Below are 26,134 nucleotides of genomic sequence, written 5' to 3' on the forward strand. Positions count from 1 at the left end.
TTTAACAGGGGAGCTTTAAATAAATCTAAGGCGATATTAGTACTTCCAGATGTTTAGTTGACAAGTGGACAGTCCAGTATTCGGGGCATACTTTGCTTTTAACACAATTGCTGAACAGACTTGGATGAAACGTGAGATTTTCTGCTCTGGGGAATATTCACAAACACCTCCTAAAGGAACACTCCAGCCATCATATGCACCATAACACGTATGATAGCTGCATGGTCCCTGTTGCAAATTCATGGGGGGATTTCTGTAGTACTTTAAGAATACTTTTATAAGCATTCTTTTTTATTGGGGCTGCCAGTGACACTAAACTGTCCCTATAGGGTAACTGTTCTTGCAATAACTTCCATGGGAACACAAACACCTGTGCAAGTAATGCAGAAACATCTGCTCACTATTGCCAAAACGCATCATGACATGCGTGACGGTGCTCATCCCAGAAATTCACCCCTTCTACAGGTTAATATCAAGGAATCAGGTAAAATTTATGTCATATAAATTGATGATAAACATTTATTACTTGCGCCCAATGTTTTGGTTGTAGCCTTATGGCATCCTTTGCCATTATATGGGGATGGATGTTACTTACAGACCTTTACAGTTCCTTACTCTTTATTTTACTTTCTACCGGACCTCCAGTAACCACCAGCTTTACCGACACCATAAAGATGGAGGATACAAGTACTAAATATATGAAATACACACAAGAAATGAGTATAGGTGCTTCACAGTGAGTGCGGTTACACACCACCGAATCTTTGCAACACACAAGGTTTGTCATTGTGTTATATTTTAAAAACACGAAGTTTGGCCCTTAAAAAAAAAAAATAGATACAGTCACGCATAAAGCAACACTTTGTGAGATTGTGTAGCCAAGCATCCTTTAATGACTTACACAGTTTTCATCTGGCACATATGATATGATATGGAGGAAAGGAGCTGTAGAAGCAATATAAGAATGGGGGGTTACAAAAGTTTCCACCGTGGGCACTTCTGTATTTGTGAAAATATGTTTTGTGTAGAGCAGCACCCAGGGAACCATTCATGAGTAAGTTGTAGACTGTTATGTCTGTCTGAGAGCAATGTTGACTCACACCTTCTTACAATTACTGGTCTTGCGTTTTTCCCAACAAATTAAAGGTTTTTTGTTTTGAGTCACACGTCTAAAAATGTCATTCATAGCTTAGGAAAGGAAATCACAGACAGGGTCAACCCGAAGGTCTCTCGTTTATGGTTTACAGGAAGAGGCAGCTATATGATATCTCCATGGGACAATGTCCTGTAACCAGAGCTCATCACTCATGTTACAGGCTATTTAAGGCAAAGACAAGCCTACTGCAAAGCCAAAAATAAGATACGTCAAATGTCCCATTTTCTCTCTCAAAATTATGTGTATTAGGCAATTACATAGTAAGCTTGCAAGAACAGGGCTCTCTTTTTCCTTCTGTACCAACATGTCTTAAAATATTGCGGATATCAGCGATCAGACAACGCACTAGGCTCAGACTTTAAGCGAAAGATGTTGACTACCTTGGTGGTCAGTTGGAAGCGAAAGGACATCTATACAACAAATACAAAAGTACAATATCATTTCTGTGGCCCAACCACTTGTCAGACAAGGCAAGTGCATTTTTCAGGGCAAAGAGGGTCAAAGGGTGGGCATTTATAGTAACAGAGGACATGTTAAATGGCCCCCAAAGTAGCTACACCTGCCATCCACGAACAACACTAAGAATAGAGTTGCTGACAGATAGCACATGACCCGAATAAAAAAAACTGCTGATTTAGGTCAAAACTGTTTTAGTGGTAAATGTTCTTGATATCTCTCAGTTCTAATGAACACCAGACTCAAAGGTTATTGGCAATGCCAACTCTCACCACATACTGAAAAAAAGAGACGGATCAAAGCAGCGTAACATTGGCCGGGTCATGGCTGTCAAGGGAGAGGGCTGATCCGATTTTAAAGAATTTATACAACTGGCAGCGGGATTATTTGTCTGGCTTGACCGCTGGTCGAAATGTTGCCAGCTCTCCACTCAGTCAAACCCAGAGTTTGACGCATACAATTTATTAACATAACCAGTCACAAGCGCTATAGTTCCAAAAGGTAAATGTTAGGCATAGTATATTTCTGCTCTATGTATATATATAGTATATATACATATGCAGGGCTCTCTCTACCTCATGTATCGGTTTCTCGTCTAGTCATACACCTTGAATATATGTATTGTATTAAGCGCTGCGTAAATTGTTGGCGCTATATAAATAAAAGATAATAATATATTGTTACATGAGATTTTTCTTAGTTTCCCCATTCTGCAAAAATATTTCTGTACGGGCGGAAAATAAAATAGCGTTTGGGAAACGGTTATAGTCTGTATGCACTGAGATTAGCAAGAAATGCATTCAAGAACCATACATGAACAAAACCAGGGGACGTCCAGGGCAGCCTTAAAGAGCATTCCCTCGCTACCTCCTGTTGTGAGCGTAGGGTATCTAGATATGTACATATCCATAATGTCAAGCTATATGTGCCAGAGCATTTTCACGGTACCTAGTATCCAACACCCATTATCATACTACGCTTCTCTTTTCCTACATTTTTCGTGTTCTTGCTCGTTTCCGTTACCTCTGCAAAATTACGTTAACCTGCAGACGAGAAATATATATCCTGGGTATTTGTATCATGTTACATTGATCTGAAAAGTAAATGTCTGTGTTTATACGCCGTATATTAGACTGAAAAAATTGCCAGAGTGAGCGCATATGACGTTGTGAATAGAAGAAGTGTTAATATGTGAAAAAGTATAATTTCATCTTGAAACTATTAGATAATTGCCACTTTAACCGAGAACCGTCCATTACACAGGAAGGCACAGAGCCAACACCACTTCACCTTTACAGAAACGCCACATAATTGTGACTCAACTACAACAAATTCAGGGTCATTTATCAAGAGAAGCAGAACAAGGTTTCAGACCCTGTTTTGCTGAAATAAAGCAGGTCTGGCAAAGATAATATATGCAACTCACCTTAAATAAACATATTTAATGTTTTTTATATTTATATACACACTACGGTTCAAATGTTTGGGGTCACTTAGACATTTCCTTGTTTTTGAAGGCACATTTTGTCCATTTCTGGATCAGAAATCCAGTGTAGATGTTGTAAATGACTACTGTTGCTGGAAACGGCTGATTTTTAATGGAATATCTTCATAGGCCTACAGAGGCCTTTTATCCGCAGCCATCACTCCTGTGTTCCGATGGCACGTTGTGTTAGCTAATCCAAGTTTGAGTTGAAAACCCTTTTGCAACTATGCCAGCAAAGCTAGAAATGTTCTTGTTTTTCATGAAAACAGCTATGTGACCCGAAACGGTAGTGTATGTATAATAAAAAAAATCCACATTATATGTATAACATGGGAGCAGCCATCTTAATGTCCCCTTCTCATGATCGACATGATTATCCCCCCCCATTAAGCTACCTCTGCCCTCTTGTAAAGCTGCCGATTTAAAACAACTCCTTCATTGTCGATGATGTAAAACTCCAGAGATGCCAAAATAGTATGTTTCGTGTTCAATACTCATTAAACTGAGCTCCAAAAGAACATAAAGATAAATAAAAACAGATGGCATAAAAAATCTCCTTAGAAATATATATTCTGGCCACAAGCAGTCATTTCATATCAGATGTCAGAATCTTTTGTTTCGCGGACTAACCTAACATTTCTTGGATGCATGTTGGATAACACAAGAGAGTAATTGACACAACATAAATGCTCCACTATACGTGTGCGTTACTTAATATATGTGGTGGCCCCTCGCTTACTTCATCTAGGCCCGCAGTTAACTATTTCATATACTGTCCCGTGTGAGACGTTTCACATCAATGTATTCCAAAGCTATAAGGTGCCATCAGGTTCTCATACCTGGAGCAGAATGTGAGAACATTTCCATTTGGGCGGTTATCTAATGAATACAGAACACATCGAGAAAATATGGAACGAGATCCCATTTTCTAACACGCCAAGCCTCCCCTTCTGGGACCAATCTTCCCTTTCCCTCTAAACTCTCTCTGCCAATGTTTACAGCTCATGTTCATGGACTGCCATAAAAGATAACACAATATGATGAAATGCGATGTGCAATAAACTCTGCAGATGTCCTTAAAACACGAAGAGCAGTTTTGGGGTATGTAAAATACGCAACCCACAGCGATACAGCAAAGAAACCTCATCGACAGCGTGATTTTCTCACTATATCTTGTTTACACGTATGAATATTGGTTCCGTGTAGGTTCTTGTAGGTTACTTATTTTCAATAAAAGTTAGACTGTAGGCTCTATGAGACAGGGACCAGGAGAGGGCTGGCAATGGCCACAAGGGTATCTATAGGAATAAGGGCTTTAGGTGGTATTTTATACTACTGGGAAACTTTTGTGCCCAATTTCTGGGTATTTTTTGACTTGGACAGGTATAGGTAAGTGACCATGTTTTCTGCCAAATGTATTCTGGGGCGCATTTTTAAAATTGGCTGGAATTGCCCCCGGGTTGAATTTTGTCACACCTGCTGAGTGCACCAAGCATAATTATTATTATTTATTTGTTATAATTAACCTATAATGTCATGTCAACTGTGCTGAACGCACTTCTTGGTGCCACACACACCCTCAGCTGAGCCACGTAATTCTCAGTTCCAGAACAGATGGGAAGGAAAGGGGTTTTTCCCTTAAATTCAGCAACATTGGGCAGCTCTTAATGTATTCTCAGGATGGGGCCATGATCTTTCTGGCTAAATGGTGCAAGAAAAAAAGTGAATGAATAACCAGGAGTATAATGCTTGAGTGTTTACATTGTGGCTGCACTGTGATCTCTTCTGCAGCCTACCTTTTAACCTATGTCAAGGTATGTAAAGTGTAGATCCAACCCAACCTGGCAAAGTGCCACAATGCATTGGCTAATCGCATCAAAGACACAGAAACACACATTGCTGAAATTACACAAATTGCTCTAGATTAGGCGTGGGACTGTTCAATATACAGCAATTGTTACGAGTACACCACCAATTGTGCTTTTGATATAACCATGTGCCTGAAATGTAGTCTTTTGTGGGTCAGATACACAGGTGTAGATACGCCATTATCTCTGGACGTTTTAACCATGTCATATGACCCTTTCTTGAAGGGACATTAGATCCTGCTCAGCTGGAGAGGATTGAAAGTGTCCCATCCATGGCAGACATGCGTATTAAGAGGTACAAAGTAATTCTGACAATTATATCAGGAAGCACTTTGTTTTAAAATATACTGTAGGTGGTTTTAGCACTTACCTCTGCAGACACTTCCCTGAGACACAACGGGCTCATTACAAGCTGCACAAGCTTTCTTTTTCTTCAGTGCTTTCTCTTGGAATACATGACGCTCCGCTGATGCAGGCTGCAAAGAAAAAACACCAAAAAGTTTCCAGTTAGCCGAAAAATGTAAGCTTTCAGGTCTGGAAATATTGGAAGTTTATTGGAAGAAATGAAATATAACGTAGAGATGCTGTCAACACGTAGGACAGAAAGCTCTAGTGGACTCCCTCAGGGTGAAATCCAAGATTTAATCATTTGGGCAAGTATACTCATTGTTTTAAATAAAAAGGTGGACAATAAGTAGAGGTTCTCAGGAGCAGGGTCATCAATAGACATCCAAATCAGGACTTTTTAGGATCAGCCAACTGAACTACAACTCATAATAACCCTGCTTTACGTTTTTAAAGGTTTTACATTGGAAGTCCAGAATATTACGTGCCGCTACCCACTGTACATGCTCTACCATATGATGGAGCTATATAAACCAATACATAATGATAGTGTGAATACAGGGAGCTTTATTTCCACACAAAAAAACAGGGCGGGGGGGCACATATCTTTAAGATTATGAGAGCATGGTATGTTTCTATAAGGGGGAGAACTGTTAAATGTCTTGTTATGATCCATTGGTTTTTGTTTTGGAGACCAATTCCCATCAGACACAAGAAGAAGAATGTGGCTTTGTAAGCGTTTCCACTTTATATGGAAGTTCAGCCTCAGCTGCTTCTGCGCCTGGTGGAATTCCTGAAGGATTCAGCTCAAAGATTATGTAGCACAAAAGTTATGCTTTGCTAGATGGGCTGGAGTTTGATCATATTCACTTTGAGAGAACACTTTGGGGTCTATTCACTAAAACTGGGAGTTTGCAGAATAGTCGTGGTTTCAAACTTAAGGACTTCAAAGTGCATTATGGAGGGCAAGCCGTAGCAAGTGTCTTCTTTAGGATGGTTTGCGTTGGTCAAGCAAAATGCACAGTAAGATCAGGAAACAGAGTTTCCAAAAGTCAACCAAAGTTAATAAACATTTCTGTTTTTAGCTCTTTTTTCAGGAAGGCCTAAGGTGATAATCATCTCAATATAAAAAAAAAAGGTGGAGGTGGGGACACCGTATGAGATCTGTGTGTGTCCATATACGGATGGGTCACTCACACAAAGAATACTTTTCTTGTACAAAAATGAAGTTTTATGTTTTAAAATGAATGACAGGTTATAATTTTGATTGTAAAGTAACATGAGAAACTATGCAAACCAAATCAAATTTCATAACTATATATTTCCAATAATGCAAATACATAATTAAAAATACCACCTTCTAAATAGCCATGATGATTGAATACCCCACTACTGAATCATGTAACTTCACTGGCTCACTAGCAATGTAACATTGTGGCTATTATTTAAAAAACTGCACATTTTGTACAAAATACATATCCTAATATTTCCTCCATACCTAGATCAGGGGGAGCCACGTAATAGTTATATTGCCAAACTACAACTGCAAAAACAAGCTTCTAACAGGATTGACTTGGATTTCGATCCATGTCAATTAGAAATGGACTGGTGATTAAAATCGGTCGGGGCTCTTTAAGACCAGCAGCCTATACAGGTATCCAGCAGGTATCCACATATTAAAGGTTAAAAAATTGATCACATGAGCAGCAATAAAGGTACGTAGGGGGCACTATTGGGCAAAAGCCCATCTGGCATTTGAACAACTTGCCCAATGGCCAGTCCAGGCCTGGTGGTCATGTTGGAACTTGTAAAGTCTTTAACACAATAGTAAGACGTAGACCTCTGTTTGGTCCATGAAACATTTGAAGTACCTTTTGCTATACACACAACACGCACATCTCATATAGTTTAATTAGCTCATGGAATATATATTTCTCGATACATTTTCAAAAGCTATGTAAACTCAGAATCAACAAAATCAGAAGTTTGGGCTTTAATTAAAGAAAACATTCAACTTATCAGCTAAGAGATGACATCACACAGCTAAATATAACAAGTCATGGCAACAGATCTGTGCCGGACAGAGGAATAAGTTGCTCGAAGAGAAAACATCCTTTATCATAAAGTACAAACTGAAGATAAGGGTATGACAAACATTTGCACAGTGTGATCCAATGCTGTAACACTGAAATGCTTGGATATATTGTTAACGAATACTGGTAGAAAACACAAAAGAATATTGGTATTTTGCATGGAAAGTGAAGTTTAGTAGAACGCCTATCTATTCACATATACATGCACTCCCATTGTTGGACCCATTCTATCCTGATTGGAGTAATCATACATGCCAATGGCTTGCAAACTCAAACAAGCCACATTAGTTAAAGGAACATCCAAGCTCCAGTTTCATGTAAAATGCATATTGCCATCCATTTTGCATGGACTACAATTTAGTGAACTACATGCAAAGCGGTGTTGACGTTCTGGATATGTACTTAAGTGTACTTTGATATGCACTTAAAGGGGGATTCCCGCCATATTTCGTTTTTACTATTATCAGATTAAAAATATGTTGAATATGTTTGTTTTTCATTACATAATATATGGTTTTCAGGTTCCTTTGACTATTCTGATTAATGAAAGTCTATGGAGGAACAGACTGCCATAAAGAATCAGCTCGGTGTGGTTGTTGAGCCAGGAAAGTCACCCAAATGTCATATGACTGACAACAATGGCGGCCTCCTGGTCTGCAGATAAAGGGAGTTTATGGATACAAAATTCTGGTTCTCAGTATGTAGGTGCTAAACCACGCTAATGTAGACAGCGCTGTTTTTTGTTCATGTGGCATCTTCTTTAACAAGGTAAATGTATGTAAAAAGCTGCCAAATGATGAAAACCAAAAATGGTTATTTATGTGCATTGCCATATAAATGGCGGATGCATGCCTTTGCTGTTACCACGCCACCCACAACACAGTTGACTTTATTAATGGCATCTTATCCATGCAGTACAATAAATAAAAAGATTTCATATTGAAACAGATCATTGTGTAAACATCTTGTGCGCATGACAAATGGAAATATCTTGTAAAACGGCGCCAAGATAAATAGCGGAAATTTACAGTATAAAGTGTCTTTCATCCTAATCTTTTACACGAGCAGAGCTTGCAGCATTTTTTAAATACCGCCTTTTTTCTGTGTAAGAAAACATGAAATGTTTCCAGTTCTTTGCTTTTTAAGATCTGGTTACTAATAAACCCTGTGAACATACTTTATAAAAATTGGGGTGGGGGAGCGCAGGCACAGGAAAGCTACAAAATTGCCAGGCATATTTTATTTTTGGACAGAACTCCCCAACCACAGAAAATACTGATTTTTAACTCCTTTTCCTATGAAAAAGAATAACTTTTCCTATAGTAGATGGATGGCTGGGACCTACTCTGCAGTGACCCACTGGATTTACACGAGTATCCGGGTATGGTACTTACAGTTTATTGAACTAATGGCAAATACATATACTGTGCTTTAAATTAGTAGATCAACACAAACACTTATTTGTTAACCCCTTAATGACAAATCCTGTACATGCACGGGCTCAAAATGCATTGTTTTCAATGGGTTTAGGGACCACCCATAGTCCTTAAGGGGTTAAAAAATTACACGCATTTCTAATGTGCTTTACTGTCTTTCCAGTGGAATGGCCTCCCAGCAGAAGCAGTAGATGCTAACACAGCAAGAAATGGGCCAGACCAAGGACCGGTTAAGGTCCGTGTCAGTACATCAGGAGAAACGGACAGGCTAGATGGACTGACTAGTTCTTATCTGCCGTCAAATTCTATGTTTCTGCTTCAAAGAGCTCCCAATAAACCCCAATATTCCTGTAATGGGCGGGTTCAGGGTTGTAAGGTACGGTAGAGAGTGTATAGTTGCTATTAGTTGTTGATTTAGTCCTAATGATGGCTAGAGTTTACATTCTAAGAAGAGGGATCTAAATTAATATTTCTGTGGTCTATAACCTACTCTAACCCAGTTTCCTACCGAGTGCTGGACATTTCAATATCTGGAACCAGCAAACTCTAATAGACTTTTTATTGCATGCTCTAAATCAAGCGCATCTTTGATATTTCTTTGATTCTTGCCTTCCATGTGTATTAAATCAGCAAAGAACCACACAGACTGTAAATCCAGCGTACTTTATGAAACTCACACAGAACAGCAGTGTTCATGCTCATACAGAGGAGGTTTGTGTTAATCCACAAACCCCTTAAGCATACAGTACCTTAACCTACTCCGAGATCTCCAGCAGTGACGCAACAAGAAATTGAAAGGCCTCTAAAAAGTTTAGGCTGGGACAAGTACCTCTCCATAAACATGTAACGGTAAAAGCCCTTTCAAGCGGCAGTACAGGGTTGTAGCAAAGCGTGACTATAAAGTCCTCTCTTGGACAAAGTGCATCAGGTTGTAAGCTGACTTGCAAACCTTTACATGGTGCCGTTTTATTTAGTACCGCTACAATAGAAGTTAGGATTTATACTTGGAAGATTTTTGCAATCTCCTCTCTCTGCAAAAAAGCTTATCCGGTGTGTATCTTGATGTGTAGTTGTATCAGAGTGTGACCTTATTTCACCAGGAAGAATGAAACTAGGGATACTGGTCCCTGCAAATGCTCAATGGATGCTGCAAGAGCACCCAAGGTAAGTGACACTCACCTAGCAAGAGCCATCTGATGGATAAATATTAGGGTTTGTTTTCTAAATGGGGTGTAGTGTTAAACACCACCCATAACCTATGAAGCCACCCCACCTAGGATTAGGAGAGGTTGATCTTTGGGGCAGAATTCCCTGGATGTGTTTTGATATACTTACTTCACAACATACTGGTGATCAAAGCGAGCGTGAACACTTTCGCCCGTACCCAAAGAACACTAGCACTTTTCATCCAGTGGAAACAACCGTGGAATAATCATGTGGCTGAATTTCTGCAGCTATTTGTGTCATATATGTAGTGAGGAGTACGTGTCTTCAAAACGTACATGCAATTTTTTTTAGGAAACATTGCATGTGAGTTGTCCTTAGTTCTTTTTTCCAGCGAGAGGTCCCATGAAACGGGATAGCATCGTGCTGGAAGGATTTATCACTTTCCACCCAGCTCTGCTAGTGACAGCCAAGCACATCACAACATATCAAAATCACACACAGGATAATACAATCAAGCATGGTCTTTGACTCATGGGCCCAAATACACAAAACTATCCTTAGTAAGCAAGTCAATTACTAATACAAAACTATATTTCTTGATGGGTATGACATTAAACTGGACTTGCACACAGAGTAGTAAAAGAACATCCAAGTGCTACTTTTTGGCAAGTTTTCATAATTAACAATGAGTTTGTGTCACACAAATTGTAGCGGGTTCTTTCATATTTGCAGATCTGGATTTTCCATAACACAGAACATGTGCCTGAAGCCCACATTTTCAGGAGATGCTCTAAACACTCTCTTCTGTGTCCTGCTCATTCTTCCCATCAAAGAACCTTTAGAAAAATCAGAATATGTTCCGAATTCCTGACAAACCGTAGTTTCCATAAGACTGGTGAGCTGGCACATAGATGCTTCTCAAGTCAGCTTATAGAGAACTTATTTCCGTGCGTCTACGTCCTGTCTGGAAAACTGGAACCTAGCTGTCCTTGGTGAGCTGAGCTAATTTGGAAAATAACATGGAGGAGCACCATGTAAAAAGTCATCTTAGAAGAGATTTTATCTGGTAAGTAAATTCAAATACTAACAGAAAAGGTAAATGTACCCAAATGTTTATAAAATAGCATGGTTATTTATATAATAAAAGAAAATGATAGTACTTCAAGTCATACACCCAATTGCGAAAGTAATAATAGTCGTCCACCTGTCAAACACTATAACCCTAAGGATGGTAGATTGTAACATACTCACAGCGATTCTATGTCCCTAGCGTGGTGTACTATCACTTTCCTGTTACACAATGTTTTCAAACACACAAAATGGTCTGGTGTTCAAAGCCAACATCAACGTCGTGATTTATATAGCGCCATCATATTCCACACATCTGTACAAAGGGTGAACAGGACCAACAGTGCATCACAATATGGACTTACAGAAACAAGAAGCGAGGAGGGCCCTAGTCAAACGAGCTCACAATCTAGGAGACGTAGATGTTGCCTAGGCAATATCTATGCAGTGCCACCCTGGCACATACACAGGGATTCATTCGTACATATATGAATGCAGTGGTTTTGTGGCACCTATATGGCTTACAGGATGTAAACATCAAAACTCTGGATGGTCTTTTGATATCCATAGTGACATGTTCCATATTGCATGCACACAGTACCCTTCCGACACATGCGTAGAAACTGATTGGCACATATATATAAGCATGTATATCACTAGCATGCAGGCCAAAGGGCATCATCTCTTGACTTGCACAACCAGTCACTCACTTATCTAATGCCGATACACACCACGACCCTGCTAGAGGCATAGTACCCTACCCTAGATGTGAGCTGTCCTCCAGCTACGCAGATGCATCACCTACTAGCACGTACACGGGTGCAAACACACTCGTCGTATCACCTTGCCATACCGTGGCGCAGTTGAAACTCCTGCTAAGTCCTCTCAACACATCCTGTAACGACCTTCTGGGCTTCATGTCTTATATGAGGCAGCCCTGTCCGGCAGCTCCCCGGGCTGCACTCAGTAGGAGAGCTGTGCGTAGTCAGTGTAGGGGGTGTGCAGGGAGTGGTGGTTGTTCAGGGCGGACAGAGGATGTTGGGGGGGGAGGTGGAGGACATCATGGGGGGAACTAGCCTTTCCTGAAAGACAAAGCTCACATTTCCTCCCCACCTAATGTTAAGCATGGAGCTTAACCTTAGCACTGCCAGATTCAAGTAGTAATATAGGTTTGTTTAATAGACTATGAAAATACTATTGAAATAATAACATACAAAGTATGATCCTTTGATTACTTTTACTCGCAAGTAACAAGGATCTGGTATATTACTAATTTTATATTTACGCAGAATTGAAGAAGTGCCGAAAGACTGTATTTATCCTAAAACACAATATACATTAACATTGTACATTATATCAGATGCAGAAATCTGCCCTTATCGCCTTCAAAAAAGCAAATCCTCTAAGAGATTTATTTATTATTATTTTATCTACTTTATTAAATACAAAGTTAAACAGATATAATGAAATTGCACCACTCTAATATTACCAGATTTTGAATATATTACTCTGTAACACACGATGTGTTCACGTTTATCACACTGTTTCTTTTGTCTTAAAGTCTAGACTAGACTGGCGTAATAACCTGCCCTACGAGGCAAGCTAATGCAGGCTGCCCGTTTTAGGCCAAGCTAGTCTCAGGCTGATTTGCACAGTAAAGAATTATCGTAGCGATTAGAATTGTAAACAGGGCTTGATATTCCTACTAATCATGTGCCGTGGGTCAGAGGCAGAATGAATGTTGGTAAACAAAGCTTCAGTGTGTCACGAGGGGGCCATGTGGGAGCTGTGATCTCAATCAATGTCCCAGCATGTCGTCTGGTCAGGGGAGATATTCTGATCTCCTGGACAGCCCATAATCCCCAATGCCCACAAAAACGGGACAGTGTGTGGTTCTGCGGGAGTGTGCCCAAAAATCACAACTGTCCCTTTTCAATCGGGACCATTCTTTTGGGGCGGTCTAGGGAGACAGATGGGAAGCACTTAATGGCAGGTCAAGCACTGCCTACTTTCCCACCGATTTTTTCAGTGCTGGCTAGTTAGGGGAGGTCTGCAACATTCAGCCGCTTGGGCAAGTCCAACCAAGCAGCCCATTAATAAAGGAAGTGTAGACAACACACTTATTGTGCAATATCCAGACTGCAAAGGAACCCCATAAGTAAAGGATTGAGTCAGGTAGACCCAGACAGAAGGCAATTACCTGGTGTCCTGCACCCTCACCGAGTGTGTGGCTCTCCGATGGATCCAAGCTGTGAGAGTCTAGATGGCTGGTGTAAGGGTGTAGCGTGCAGCCACATGTAGCCAGCAGACAGCTGCAAGCATGTCATTTATCAGCTGCTAGCCTTAAAGTGAGAGGGGCGATTGTCATCCCCAATCCGTTCCTGAAATCAGGATATAAATACTGCATGAAGTCATTGATCTGATAGTCAACCCGGTGGCTACATATGGAAGAGCAGTCCAAGGGGACATGCGCCCTACTTTTTAGGGGCAAACTTTAAATGGCGTGGCCCATTAACTGCAAGAAGTGAACAAACATGACAATATCTGACATTACATATTGCCCAATTCACAAGAGTTCCTAGCCCTTTGCTTCTTTATACCCTGACTTTCACAGAGTCCATTAATTCCAAGCGGCCATTGATTCTCCCGAGTGGGCTACAATAACCGAAGCTAACATGACTGGTTACACTTGCCTACTTTGTTTCAGGATTTCCACTAAAGCCGGGATGAGCTCACCCTGCATTAACGTGTTTTAAGTCTATAAACGTTTTTGAATGTCTTCTTGTCTGCATACCAGGTAGGATATTTCTCACCCCAGCAATACGTTTATGGAAGATATAACTACATTTCCAGATATGCAAAGAACCCAGAGTATGTAAGGCTTTAAGCTTCCAAGGTCAGTCTTGCTAAGTGTGAACAAAACCAAAGCCCATGCATGTTTATTTCTGTAGGAATCATGACAGCTAGAAGAAAATATCCAGAACGTCCATCCAGCTCGTCCAGAACATACATGCGGTGACTGAGAGTTCAATGCAGCGGTAACGACAGAGAGATGCTCAGCAGGATTCTAGCAGGAAGAGATAAATGGAGTGATACTCTGCAGTATCCCAAACAGGAAGTTATTCATTGACACAGCATCAGCTTCTGATAGGAAGTTGTTAATGGCCTACAGCAGGAAGGAGTTAAGTAAGAGTGGGTCACATGGTGGCGGTTGAGGGGCAGGAGTAAGTGAAGCAAAGGTTTTATTAAAATGACCGGCGTTTTATTCCCCAGGGGGTGTATATTGAAGTTTGTCAGGTAGGACCGATGCAGATGCAAGCACTCTACTGCGCGTGCGCAATCTCCATACGCATCCAGCTGTACACCGCTCTCTCAATTACAAATTGTCCTTGTTAATAAACCGAAGAAAAATAGTAGATGGTACACATTATCAGCCATCAAATTTCATGTTAATATATGTCGTTAGGCATATACACGACCATCAGCATATTATAGCCCTGCATATAACATGTAGCAACATAACTAGAAGATTATCCAGAAAGTGGGGCAGGTATTCGGCTAGAGCTGACACTGACATAATTCTTTACCATTATATAAGTTATGGTGGGTAAAGGTGATGGGAAAACTCTTCCACTTAAAATTAAGGGGATAGTAGAAGTATTATTAAACACTCATCTACAGACACCAGACAAGCCAGAAGGCTTGTTTTTCCCTCAGAAATCTCATGGTGCTGCCACAACCACAAGGGATTCTGGGTAGGCACATGCAAATAAGGTCAACAATAATAACCTTTTGCCTCTATATCCACTTTACATGGATCCCTTGATAATTCTTTACAGCAGGAAAAATGGGCAGCCTAGATGGGCCAATGGTTCTTATCTGCCTGTATTCTTTACAAAGGAGCAATACATTCAGAATTACACTTCAATCCTAAATCTGAACTAGGCAGGAGGTCCCAGTGACAAACGCCTTACATTCTAAGGGTAGTAGGAGATTTGATTTTCGAATTTCACGGTTCGATCACAGTGGCTTATAGACAAAAGTACAGGCTGGGCTCCAAACAAAAAAAACAAACAGGTTAACATTTAAGGTGGGTGATGACTGTTCTTCATGCAAGCAGCGGGAAGATCATGGCAGGAAAGCACCTCTTAGGAGCACCTTAGTATGGTTTAAAAAATAGGTAAAAGGGAGAAGATTTAAAAAGTTTAGGGATGGCATGAGTGGTCTTAGTAATATAAGGATTTGCAATGAAAGTAAGTGCCAAAGAAAAGGGGCTCTAAAAAAAAACAACTGAAGGTAGAATCGGAGTTAAGGGGTGCGGTGGTGACACCATATATTGCTCTACAATGACAGTGGTGGATGCAGGGAAAGCATCATGGCAGTAGAGACTAGACTGGGAATTCAAGTAAACTGCTATCTGTGGCATCCTACTTAACCCTGCTCTAGATGTGGAGCAATAACCATGAAAATCGAGAGAATGTTCCCGTTACTCACTCCGCAGTTACCCAATATTGGCTTTCATTGTACAGATGCTAGGGGATACTGCAGACATTCTAAAAAAAGTTATTTAAAATTAGGATACAAGAAGAACAAATGGCTTTGGAGAAAACTTATCAAACCTCCCCCGTCTGAAAATCAAAACAACATAAAAATAACAAAAAACAAAGTCTCTGAGCCAGTTAATCTGTTTGATACTGATTAGTGAGTTTTGCAATAAGAAAGTTGGTGAATGTTCGTAGAGTGAACTGTTTTGTTAAAATGTTCTGTTATAAACAAGCCAACGCTGTTAATCACTAAATATATTCACGTGCTTGTTTTTGACTCCCAAAATATCTAGCTGTACTGTTGATTAACTAGAAGATATTTATGGCAGCTGACTGACCAAACGAGAAAGGGATTTTCCGCTTTACTTTGAATACAAGATTTCTCTTCCTGAAAGTCACCCTGTGAGGGTTGGAATGACGAGAAGTCCAAGTTGAAGAGGGATTGAGGACTGTCCCATCGATCCAGGACAGAAACATCTCCTCCCTTTTCCCCGGATGTCCCTCTTGTGATAAGAGGAGCAGAGAAAGACTTTTCCCCTGATATTATAAGAATGTGCTACGAGATCCCAGCAGCTGGACAGACGGAGGGGGGGAAAGTGGGACATACAGAAAGGGAGCGCAGAAGGAATGCAAGCAAGGGGGATAAAGAAATAGAGGTCATGCAAAACAAATCTAGCTTTAAGTGATGGAATATATTGCAACGCTGGCATCCTTCATACAGTCTAATTATTGGAATTTAGGCGTGACTCTATATTATGGTAGTCATCTGCTGGTGGTTTAGAGTGGCATGCCTGTCCTTCCATTAGACCATAAGCATTTAAGCGAAACGGCTCACAAGTACGACATCTGTTATCTGGCACGGATCCAGGAGGATATGATGCTGAAGCTAGGACCGAACGTGCAGGAATGAAGAGAACAATTTAAAGACATACACATAGTGATAAGGTGAATCTCATATTTTCACCCATTCTGTTTCTGGAATGAGAAAACGTGGTACAATATTTTGTAATGAAAACAGTGGGGTAAATTGTGATGACACAACGCTATAAATGGTTTTCCTCAGCCCTTGGATTTTTTAGCGCGTATTGGAGTTAGAAGGGGAAGTAGGGCTGTTCTCAATACCATGCTGGTGGCCGTGGCCATCCACAGTACCAGGCTGGTGGTTGGAGACCCCTGTGCTGCACAGAGACCTCCAGCTTCTCATCCTAGAGACATGGAGGTCCCAGTTGAGGTCCCCATAGAAGCTTCCAGGTTACCATGGCCTAATGCATGAAGTCAGGTCAATGTTTTAATTCATCTTAAATTTTATACCTGATGTAGGGAAAATATACGGCAGAGGCAAGAAACCAGGTCAGGTAAGAATGCTCATGAATGAATTTCAGACAGTCTGTATTAAGCAGATGAGTGTAGAGATTTCCCTTGTTGTTGTTTTGTTGCATCATTTCCTAGCTCGATTACAGGTAGTATGTGATAAAAAGATAGAGAACTCGCCTACTTCCCACAATAGCAAATCTCCCCCAAGAATCCGGTCAGTGTTATCACCGTTATCCTTATCAACAGGAGTATGGATTTCACATTATGATTAAACCAAGGAACCCCACAACACATATTTGTGATGATATAGCAATTATTTAAATTATTACCAATTATTTCACCCCACTTCTCTCTACTTGGGTTCCTGGCATTTTCCTTCCCACATCTCTGATGTAATTCTTCTATATGAACATTAGATAATAGAGTTTCTGTGCTGTGTCCCCACGCCTGGATCACAGTAGAGGACTAAATGAAAGGTTTTGGAGAAGGTCATTGCCCTGACGTTCTACAGCTCCCACTATGCGTTTTCATATTAACCTTTCACACAGTGAAAACACTCCCCTGCTAAGAACGGTTCTTTTCCAGGAGTCACATGCTGGATACCCCATCACGCCACAGCTGCTGTGACTAAAAGTGCCGGGAGATAAAGAAAAGGATATAGTGGTAGAAGAGGAAAGAATAGGAGAGAGGAAAAAGGAAACTGATAACAAATTTTAGGGTAACAGGAAGCTAAGGTAAGAGACATACTAAGGAGAAAGTCAGATAAGATACTGATAAAAAGGGGATAATTGGGTTAAGGAGAGCAGGAACGGGAGAAAGATGAAGACAGAGGGTACAATAAAAAAAGGAAAGCAGTGTATATAGAGAGAGAGTTTTTTGAAAGCGGAATGGAGATTACAGAGAGATTAGATGGGCAGATTGGTTCTTATCTGCCGTCAAATTGTATGTTTCTATAAGAGTAAAATATTAAACAAATGATAAAAAAGCAGAAAACATACAGAGCAGAGATTTTAGATGATACCCCCAATCACCATGAAATTTGATGCAGATGATTGAGAAAAACCATGTGTGATGGTGAAAAGGGCAGGGAGAGTTTTATATGTATTAATAACTAAAATGAGTTATGTATAAGCAAATGAGATACAATGGGAGTAAAATATAAATATAATAAAAAAAAGAAACGGAAGGAGGAAATTAGGTGTAGGATGTGAGAAGAAGTTTGTAATTAAAGTATACACACTGCGTGTGTTACTCTAAATGAAACATTAGGCAATGCGATCAGATGAGGATTTTTGAAATTTATCAAAAATGTAAAACTTGGATTTCTAGGAGGACTTGTAAATAGGACATTAATGTGCTAGGTATTTTTTTTTTCTGCTGTGGGATATTAAGTTGACAGCGCAGCTGTGAAATGCGGTATTGTAATATCCAAACTACAGGAGCTTTTACAGATGGTGTTGTATGAACACAGCTGAGGAAGACGATAACACAGCTTTCAAACAATTCATCCATCTCATTATTAAGGGAGTGATCCCGGCACACCAAGATTGGCAAACGCCAAAGCTGGAACATGAGACTGAATAAGCAGGTTGTTGCATTTAAGAAATATTTGTAAGAAGTCCTGATTTCCCCTGTGAGCTATATGCAAGTAGCTCTGCATACCTTCTAAGTGACCCTTTTCAGGTGGCACAGTCCCTCTCCTAATATCCATGTCTTCTTTCTCCAAATCCAAAGCTTAGTTACATACACGGCTGTCAATGGATCACAAATCCACATAAAAGGTCTCAGAAACGCCTTCCCAACCATGACTCGCATCTACTCCCTAAAGCAAACGTGTCCCTCACTAAAGCAAGTGTCCCTCTGTACTTATTTGAAGCATCAGGGTGTTTGGAAGGTTTAAAAGACAGGTGGGGAGCAACTTGAGTGGAATTTAGAACAATACACGGCAACGTTTGCTATCTGGATAAGAAGACGGCTCTAGGAAGGAGAAGATACATAATGATCTGTGCTCTGCCGCTGTCCCAGGTAGCTCAGTCTATTGGGGCAATGGTTCGTTTAGTATGGACATACTACATAGTATCCACAGTTCCTACATACTACAAATGCTTAATGATCACAAGGGGAGCACCTGAAGAGAAAGTAAACGCACCTTTTGAATGGAAGATGGGCAATGGCAGAGTAGTAAAGAGCCACAGGTTAAGATTAACATCCAAAGATAGGCAGTGGTGGTAATATATAGGAGTAAGAATGTACACAGGACATGGTTATTACATACCTCCCAAATTCTACCCTAGCAAATCGAGACACTGGAGGGCAGAGCTTAGGAGGTAGAGTGCCACTCAACTGACTCAACTACTGTGCATGCGCACAATTCTGCGCATGTGCCGTGTGCATTCTCCGTTGTAAGACATCTCAGAATGAAATCAGGATCACAGGATATCGGTCCTGAATACCGCTGTCCGTGTAAAGCCACTGATAGCATGCAGAAGTTTTGGAGATGTTGGGTTTGTGACAGTACGCAGCACACTGCCCATGTTTTGAGTTAATACAGAGCAGCGACGGAGAAGGTTTTGTGACAGGCCATAGAGTAATGGAATAAGCAGTCACAGGATGCAGTGTATAACAATCCACAGACCCAGGGAGAACGTGCGCAGATCACCAGAATCCAACGCATAGCTAAACATTACAACTTGGGTTTCCTCATCTGACACGGCATTTTTAAACCATAACCACAAGCTCCGATGTCAGAAGGTAGAGTCGCGGTGGTGCTCCTTGGCGCATCCCTGCTTGGCATGCGTACTTTTGCATTGTGTTTTATAAACGACATCTATTTTTGAGGCTTGGGGAGCTGAACTGTCACATTCAACCATTACCATCAGCTATAAAAGCACAAGAACCTAATGACTGCCTATTTCTTTTATTTTTACCATTACGGCAACAAAAACAACACTTTTTTTTAAAGGATGTTTTTTCTCCCAGTTGGAAACGGGAACATTCTGGCCCATCTAGGGGCAAAGTTTTGACCATTATTATGGAAAGAAACACAAGACTATTTCCCCACAATCTACTCAAACCTCATCTGTGTTTTTAAAGCTGTGACCTTTTCTGTCTGTTTTGGGTTTTAGTTGTGGGGATAAGAATAGTGATGCGTTTAGCGAGGTTCATGCCTCAAAAATGACTGCAGTCCAAAGTGGAATAAGTGATAGCAAAGAATCACATCATATAGCTCTGCAGGAGTAATGTTGGTGCCCACCCCGGACCTAGGCAATGTACGTTGCTTGTATGAGAGCACCCAGCTAGCAGCTCTCCAGACATAAAGGGTCTGAGATGTCTAGCATTTCTCATACAAGACTCCCTGACTTTTATGGGACATAGGATACTTTACGTCCTCCCTTTTGTTAGAATTAAAAAGCTGCATGGTATTTCACACGCTGCTCTTTAATCCCTATTTAAGGGTGCTATAAACAAATGATAGCGTACCCTCCTCATCCTAATGAATGGAAGATGTATCCTTTTTGATTATAGACTTTCTTAACCCTTCTAGTGCTGGATGGATGATCTACAGCTGTTGTTTACCCCCTCTGGTTACTCTCACTATTATAACTCAATTTACGGAGATCTGAAGACAAGTTTACCTTCAATACATTCCTTGTATGATTTGTATAATGTATTTTAAATGCCACACACACACTGCCTGTGCCCTTCAAGGTTCCTTGTGCAGAATTTATTTTTATTTAATTAACAGGAATTATTTTTTGAAATAATATTCTGATGGTATTTGGGTACAAACACTACTGCAATTCTGCTCCATGCTTTTTATAATATGCCTGAAGAGGAGACCAAAGTAGTCTACTCTTGAAAGCCAACGTAGATTATATTTAATTGGGCACAATCCAGCCAACAGTTTGCTGCCTCTATGTCACTCTCTACTCTGATCTCTCGTTCATCCATCATATCCAATCACACTGTCCAATTCCTAAAGAAGCCACCAGCGATGGCCACCTGCAAGATAGACATAGAGTTCTCCACATTGCCCTCGTTTCAATCAACTCGACCTCACCCATTCTCTTCTGTTACTGTCTCCTTCGTCCTCAATCACCAAATAGATTGTAAACTCACAAGAGGAGGGCTCTCTTCTCCTTCTGTACCGGTATGTCTTAAAATGAATGTTAATGTTGTAGACACTTTCAAATTGACTTTACACTACGGAATCTGCGGGTGCCATATAAATAAATGTAACGCGGACCCAAGGGGAAGTGTTCCAGTAATCCAAAAGCTGCATTGTCTTAAGTTTACCATTTTACGTCACTCTGTTTACTTCATTAGAAAGGCAGGAAGTTGTATTTTTCTGTCCAATGGCCAGAAATGCACATTTATCTCTAAAATGTCACGTATGGACAGAGCTGATAAAATCAGCACATCTAAACGGGGCTGCTGATAACTGATTGTGTAACTTTTCTTGATAACACACAGATCAATAGATTATGTTATTTTCTAAGCGGCTTACTGCTAAACGGTGTGTGCAAGGGTTGGGCATCATTCAGTCCCATGGCTATTGCTAGAAGCGCTAACACCTATCACCCCAGCCAACAGATTCCTGAAGATGATCTCAGCCATACCCCAACAATGGCTGGGAGTCTGCAGTGCGTTGGAGTAAATGCTGTCCTACTCTATGGTAACTGTTCATAGTTCATAGACGAACACCCAACCTTTCCTCCAAAGTCCATACATGGTTGGGACCTCCATTGCACCCTTTGCTCACTCAGAAGTATTTTCCTCCTGTCTCCTCTTAGTCACCCTACATCCCCCAGACCCTTCCCATGTGAATGTTTACAGAAAGGAGACGGGAAGCTTACATAGCGGTATGTTTTATGTAGGCTGATAGGAGACCTTGTATACACATCGGTCCCGCTGCCCTATTACATCACGTCACTAACCCCAACGACTGGGAACATTCATTCCACAAAACCGCGGCTACCAAATATTTTCTTTACTAATCAACATTAGTTATTTGTGAGCCTGAATGACAACATTGAATCTGCAACTGTTGAAAAGTTTGTGTTAAAGTAGCAGATCTATTGCGTAACAGTAGCATGATAAAATGCATTAAAAAACTCGGATGGAGCAATTACTCACTAAACAGTAAACCGCAATAAGATGAAGAATTCCTTATCTCTGCATTAACCGCATATTATGACAAGCCAGCAAGTTTCTCCTACGTGAAGAGCCCAGGTAGCCCTGTACGATGCATAGATAATGCGGAAAAGAAATTCTTCATTTTACCAATAACTCGGCGTCTACTGAACAGCCTCCCATAAATCGTTATGGACTTTTTCGCACTTCTTTAACACAACGATCGCCTCTTTCCTTAACTTTTAGTTCTTTTTTTTTTTAAGTTTAATCCTCCTCTGGATGCCACAGGGGTTGCAGATTTCCCAGACACAAGAAAATACACAACGGAGGGGAAGGGACAACCAACCTCCGCCACCGATCCAAATCCGATCACAGAGCCCAGGGCTGGCTAAACATCATAGGAGTTGCTCTGCACAGCGTGGCTGGATTGTTTAACACAGGAACAACATAAGTGCACTATAAGAAGGTTGGGGGTAGATTTTTTTGTAATTCAAAAGTGCCCCTGGAGGCCCATTCATCGAGGCTTTGATCACTGGGTCTAAACAAGGATTGAAGCTTGGAGGCATTGAGGGAGAGATCTGCCTCCTGCGGATCCTCCGGGATTCAGACGGGCAATTTGAACACCTCACTCCAAGTGATGAATCAATACAGTGTTCTTTACAGCTCCACTTTACAACTCAATCCTACGCATGCATCCTATATGTTCCTGACTTTCTCCAGACACTAACTTTCTGGTCCAGTGAATATGCACCGACCCTTTTACATGCACGGGATGTACTCAGTACTGTACTTTTACACAAATCATTGTACACCTCTCTGTCACTGAAGGTGTTAACACTCATCTGCACCCTCCCGGCTCCATTCAGCCCATTGCTTGCAAAAAAACAACTGCATATATATCCAGTAACGTTAATAAAGCGCATTATATATTAACAATTCTAATGTTACAGTTAATTCACGCTCTCTATTGTAATAGCGGAATCTTCTGGGCTCATTTCATATAATTGGAATACCGCAAAGCCAGGGATCATAGAACCAACGGCACAGAGACTCCAACATGCTGCACCCCGGCTAATGGTCTAATAATGATTTTTCCTTAGGAAGCGCAGCGCTGGCTCCGGTAACTGTGTCACGAAAATCTACATCTATAGTAAGAATGCCAGCAATACCAAAGCTGCCCTAATTAACTGCGACTAACAGGGGTACACAAAGCAGATCTGAGAAGGGATCATCTGCAGGAAACACTGGGGACCCACTGAGACTTAAGAGATGATCTGCAGGAAATACTGGGGACCCACTGAGACTTAAGAGATGATCTGCAGGAAATACTGGGGACCCACTGAGATTTAAGAGATGATCTGCAGGAAACTCTGGGGATCCACTGAGTGTTTAGGGGGATTTCCGCCCCCATCCCGTCAGCAGCCAGGAGCGATTGTTCAGCACAGAAGTTTCTCTAGAAAGTTTCTAGATGCCTCTATGACAGATCACACGTAACGGGAACCCTACAATAAGGCAGAAACACACAGAACCTCAGGAATGCCCGTAACACCAAATAACCGCTACATTCACGCCAGCTCGGTACTGGGGGAACCGAGTGCCTCTGGCTGTAAGAATAGTAAACGCGAGCCGCAGCCGGTACCTCGGTCAGATGCATTGTCCTCTTGCTGTGTCCGGCTGTCTGTCCTCCCACCGCACAACTCCCTGCACAGCCCATACAGGACAAATATCATGACACGCACAGCACAACACCGCACCACGCAGCAACACCGCACCACTGTGTGCAACTGTGCGGCAGCCACAGCAAACCCCGCCCACGGGGCGGAGCCACGGGCACACGCTGAAACACGGACACAAGAGCATACAACTTACACACATAACTCAACATACAACTTACACACATAACTCAACATACAACTCACACACAAAACTCAACATACAACTCACACACATAACTCAACATACAACTTACACACATAACTCAACATACAACTCACACACATAACTCAACATACAACTTACACACATAACTCAACATACAACTCACACACATAACTCAACATACAACTCACACACAAAACTCAACATACAACTCACACACATAACTCAACATACAACTTACACACACAACTCAACATACAACTTACACACATAACTCAACATACAACTCACACACACAACTCAACATACAACTCACACACATAACTCAACATACAACTCACACACAAAACTCAACATACAACTCACACACATAACTCAACATACAACTTACACACACAACTCAACATACAACTTACACACATAACTCAACATACAACTCACACACACAACTCAACATACAACTTACACACACAACTCAACATACAACTCACACACATAACTCAACATACAACTTACACACATACAAGTTACATACATAACTCAACATACAACTCAAACACACAACTCAACTTACACACACAACTCAACATACAACTTACACACATAACTCAACATACAACTCACACATAACTCAACATACAACTTACACACATAACTCAACAAACAACTTACACACATAACTCAACAAACAACTTACACACATAACTCAACATACAACTCACACATAACTCAACATACAACTCAAACACACAAATCAACTTACACACACAACTCAACATACAACTTACACACATAACTCAACAAACAATTCACACACATAACTCAAGATACAACTCACATGCATAACCGATACATGGATACAGATACATACAAATCTCACACATAGTGATACATGGATACAGGAACATACAACTCCCGTACAATGATACACATGGATACAGGAACATACAACTCCCGTACAATGATACACTGATACAGGCACATATTTACTTGCATGGTAAAATAGATATACTGTTACGTGTGTACAAACAGAACCGTTACAAACATTTGAGCTCAACATGTGCGTTGGGTGTGAGTGCCTTCTATCCAATGTGATACATCCCTAAACATAAAACAACAAGGCAAAGCAGAAACACAATTATTGGGTAACTCATAATGACATCTTAAGGGGGGTCTATAACCAACCCTTCACCATGGTACCCAGCCTTCACACCTGTCTCTAACCTCCTAGACTCTTTGCCCTCTTTCTTCCATATCCTCCATATTAATGACCCTTTATCACTCTCCATCCTTCTCTGTATTCTTTATTTTTCCTGACCTTTTCTTGTTATCACCCAGAAATCACTTACCCTTGTTCCACTCTGGTATTATTTTCTCTTTCTCACATTATCCAAAAGTTCATTTATCATTATTATTATTATTATTATTATTATTATTATTTGTTTTATATAGCACTATCAGATTCTGTAGCACATTTCTATTTTTTACTCCTCTCTACAAATCCTTTTCCTGTTTCACCTTAAACCTGCTTTCCCCTCTCAGCCGTCTCCTCTTTCCTTTTCCTACCCCCAGTCACCATGACTTTCCACCCAACTTTGTCACCCCTGCCCTTTTGCAGCGTAAATCTTTACAGGCATCTCCTTTGCAGTCTTCTGGGCATGGAGCTACTTTAGTCTGAACTCTGCCCCGTGAAGAATATGTCCATGCCGGACAAAAATGAATTCCTGTCCAGAAGAGGACATTTTTTTGCCAATTTGGAGAATGTTCCATTAACAGCAACGTATCTTCAAGGTCGGGGCTAACCATGTAAAGTATATTTTCCTCCCATGTGCCAATACCCCTTCTATACATGATGATAATCTGCTGGCCTTGCAGGAGCTGACTGACATTGCACTCTGTTGCCAAGTCTATTGCCTGCAAGTATTTCCAAATCCTTCGTGTTTAACATTTTTCCCCATGGAGGTTGGCCAAATTTCATAGGTTTGCTATAGGAAGGATAGCTTATAACTAGATTACACACACAGCCCATGTAGTTCAGTAGATCCTATATAACACAAGGTAGCGATATACAAGAAGGGGTTAAATACCATAATTCAGAAGAAATAAATAGTATATTTTTGTATTTCCACAGTTCTACATGACATCCCTTTTGCACTCTCTGTATTCGGATCTTCTGTCGCTCAGGAAATT

General features: G+C 40.8%; 1 protein-coding gene across 1 annotated transcript in view; it reads right to left on the reverse strand.

Moving 5' to 3' along the window:
- The window catches only part of TNS2 (tensin 2), a 52,276-nt gene extending 28,405 nt beyond the window's left edge, over window positions 1-23,871 (reverse strand). The window contains exons 1-2 of the mRNA XM_053456050.1: window positions 23,706-23,871; window positions 5,337-5,442 (exon numbers count right to left, since the gene is read on the reverse strand). Coding sequence (XP_053312025.1) covers window positions 5,337-5,442; window positions 23,706-23,780 — 181 coding nt within the window. The 5' untranslated portion in view covers window positions 23,781-23,871. The remainder of the gene's footprint in view (window positions 1-5,336; window positions 5,443-23,705) is intronic.
- Window positions 23,872-26,134: the final 2,263 nt, after the last annotated feature.

Source organism: Spea bombifrons, chromosome 2 (assembly GCF_027358695.1).
Source record: "Spea bombifrons isolate aSpeBom1 chromosome 2, aSpeBom1.2.pri, whole genome shotgun sequence".
NCBI classification, from domain to species: Eukaryota; Metazoa; Chordata; class Amphibia; order Anura; family Pelobatidae; genus Spea; species Spea bombifrons.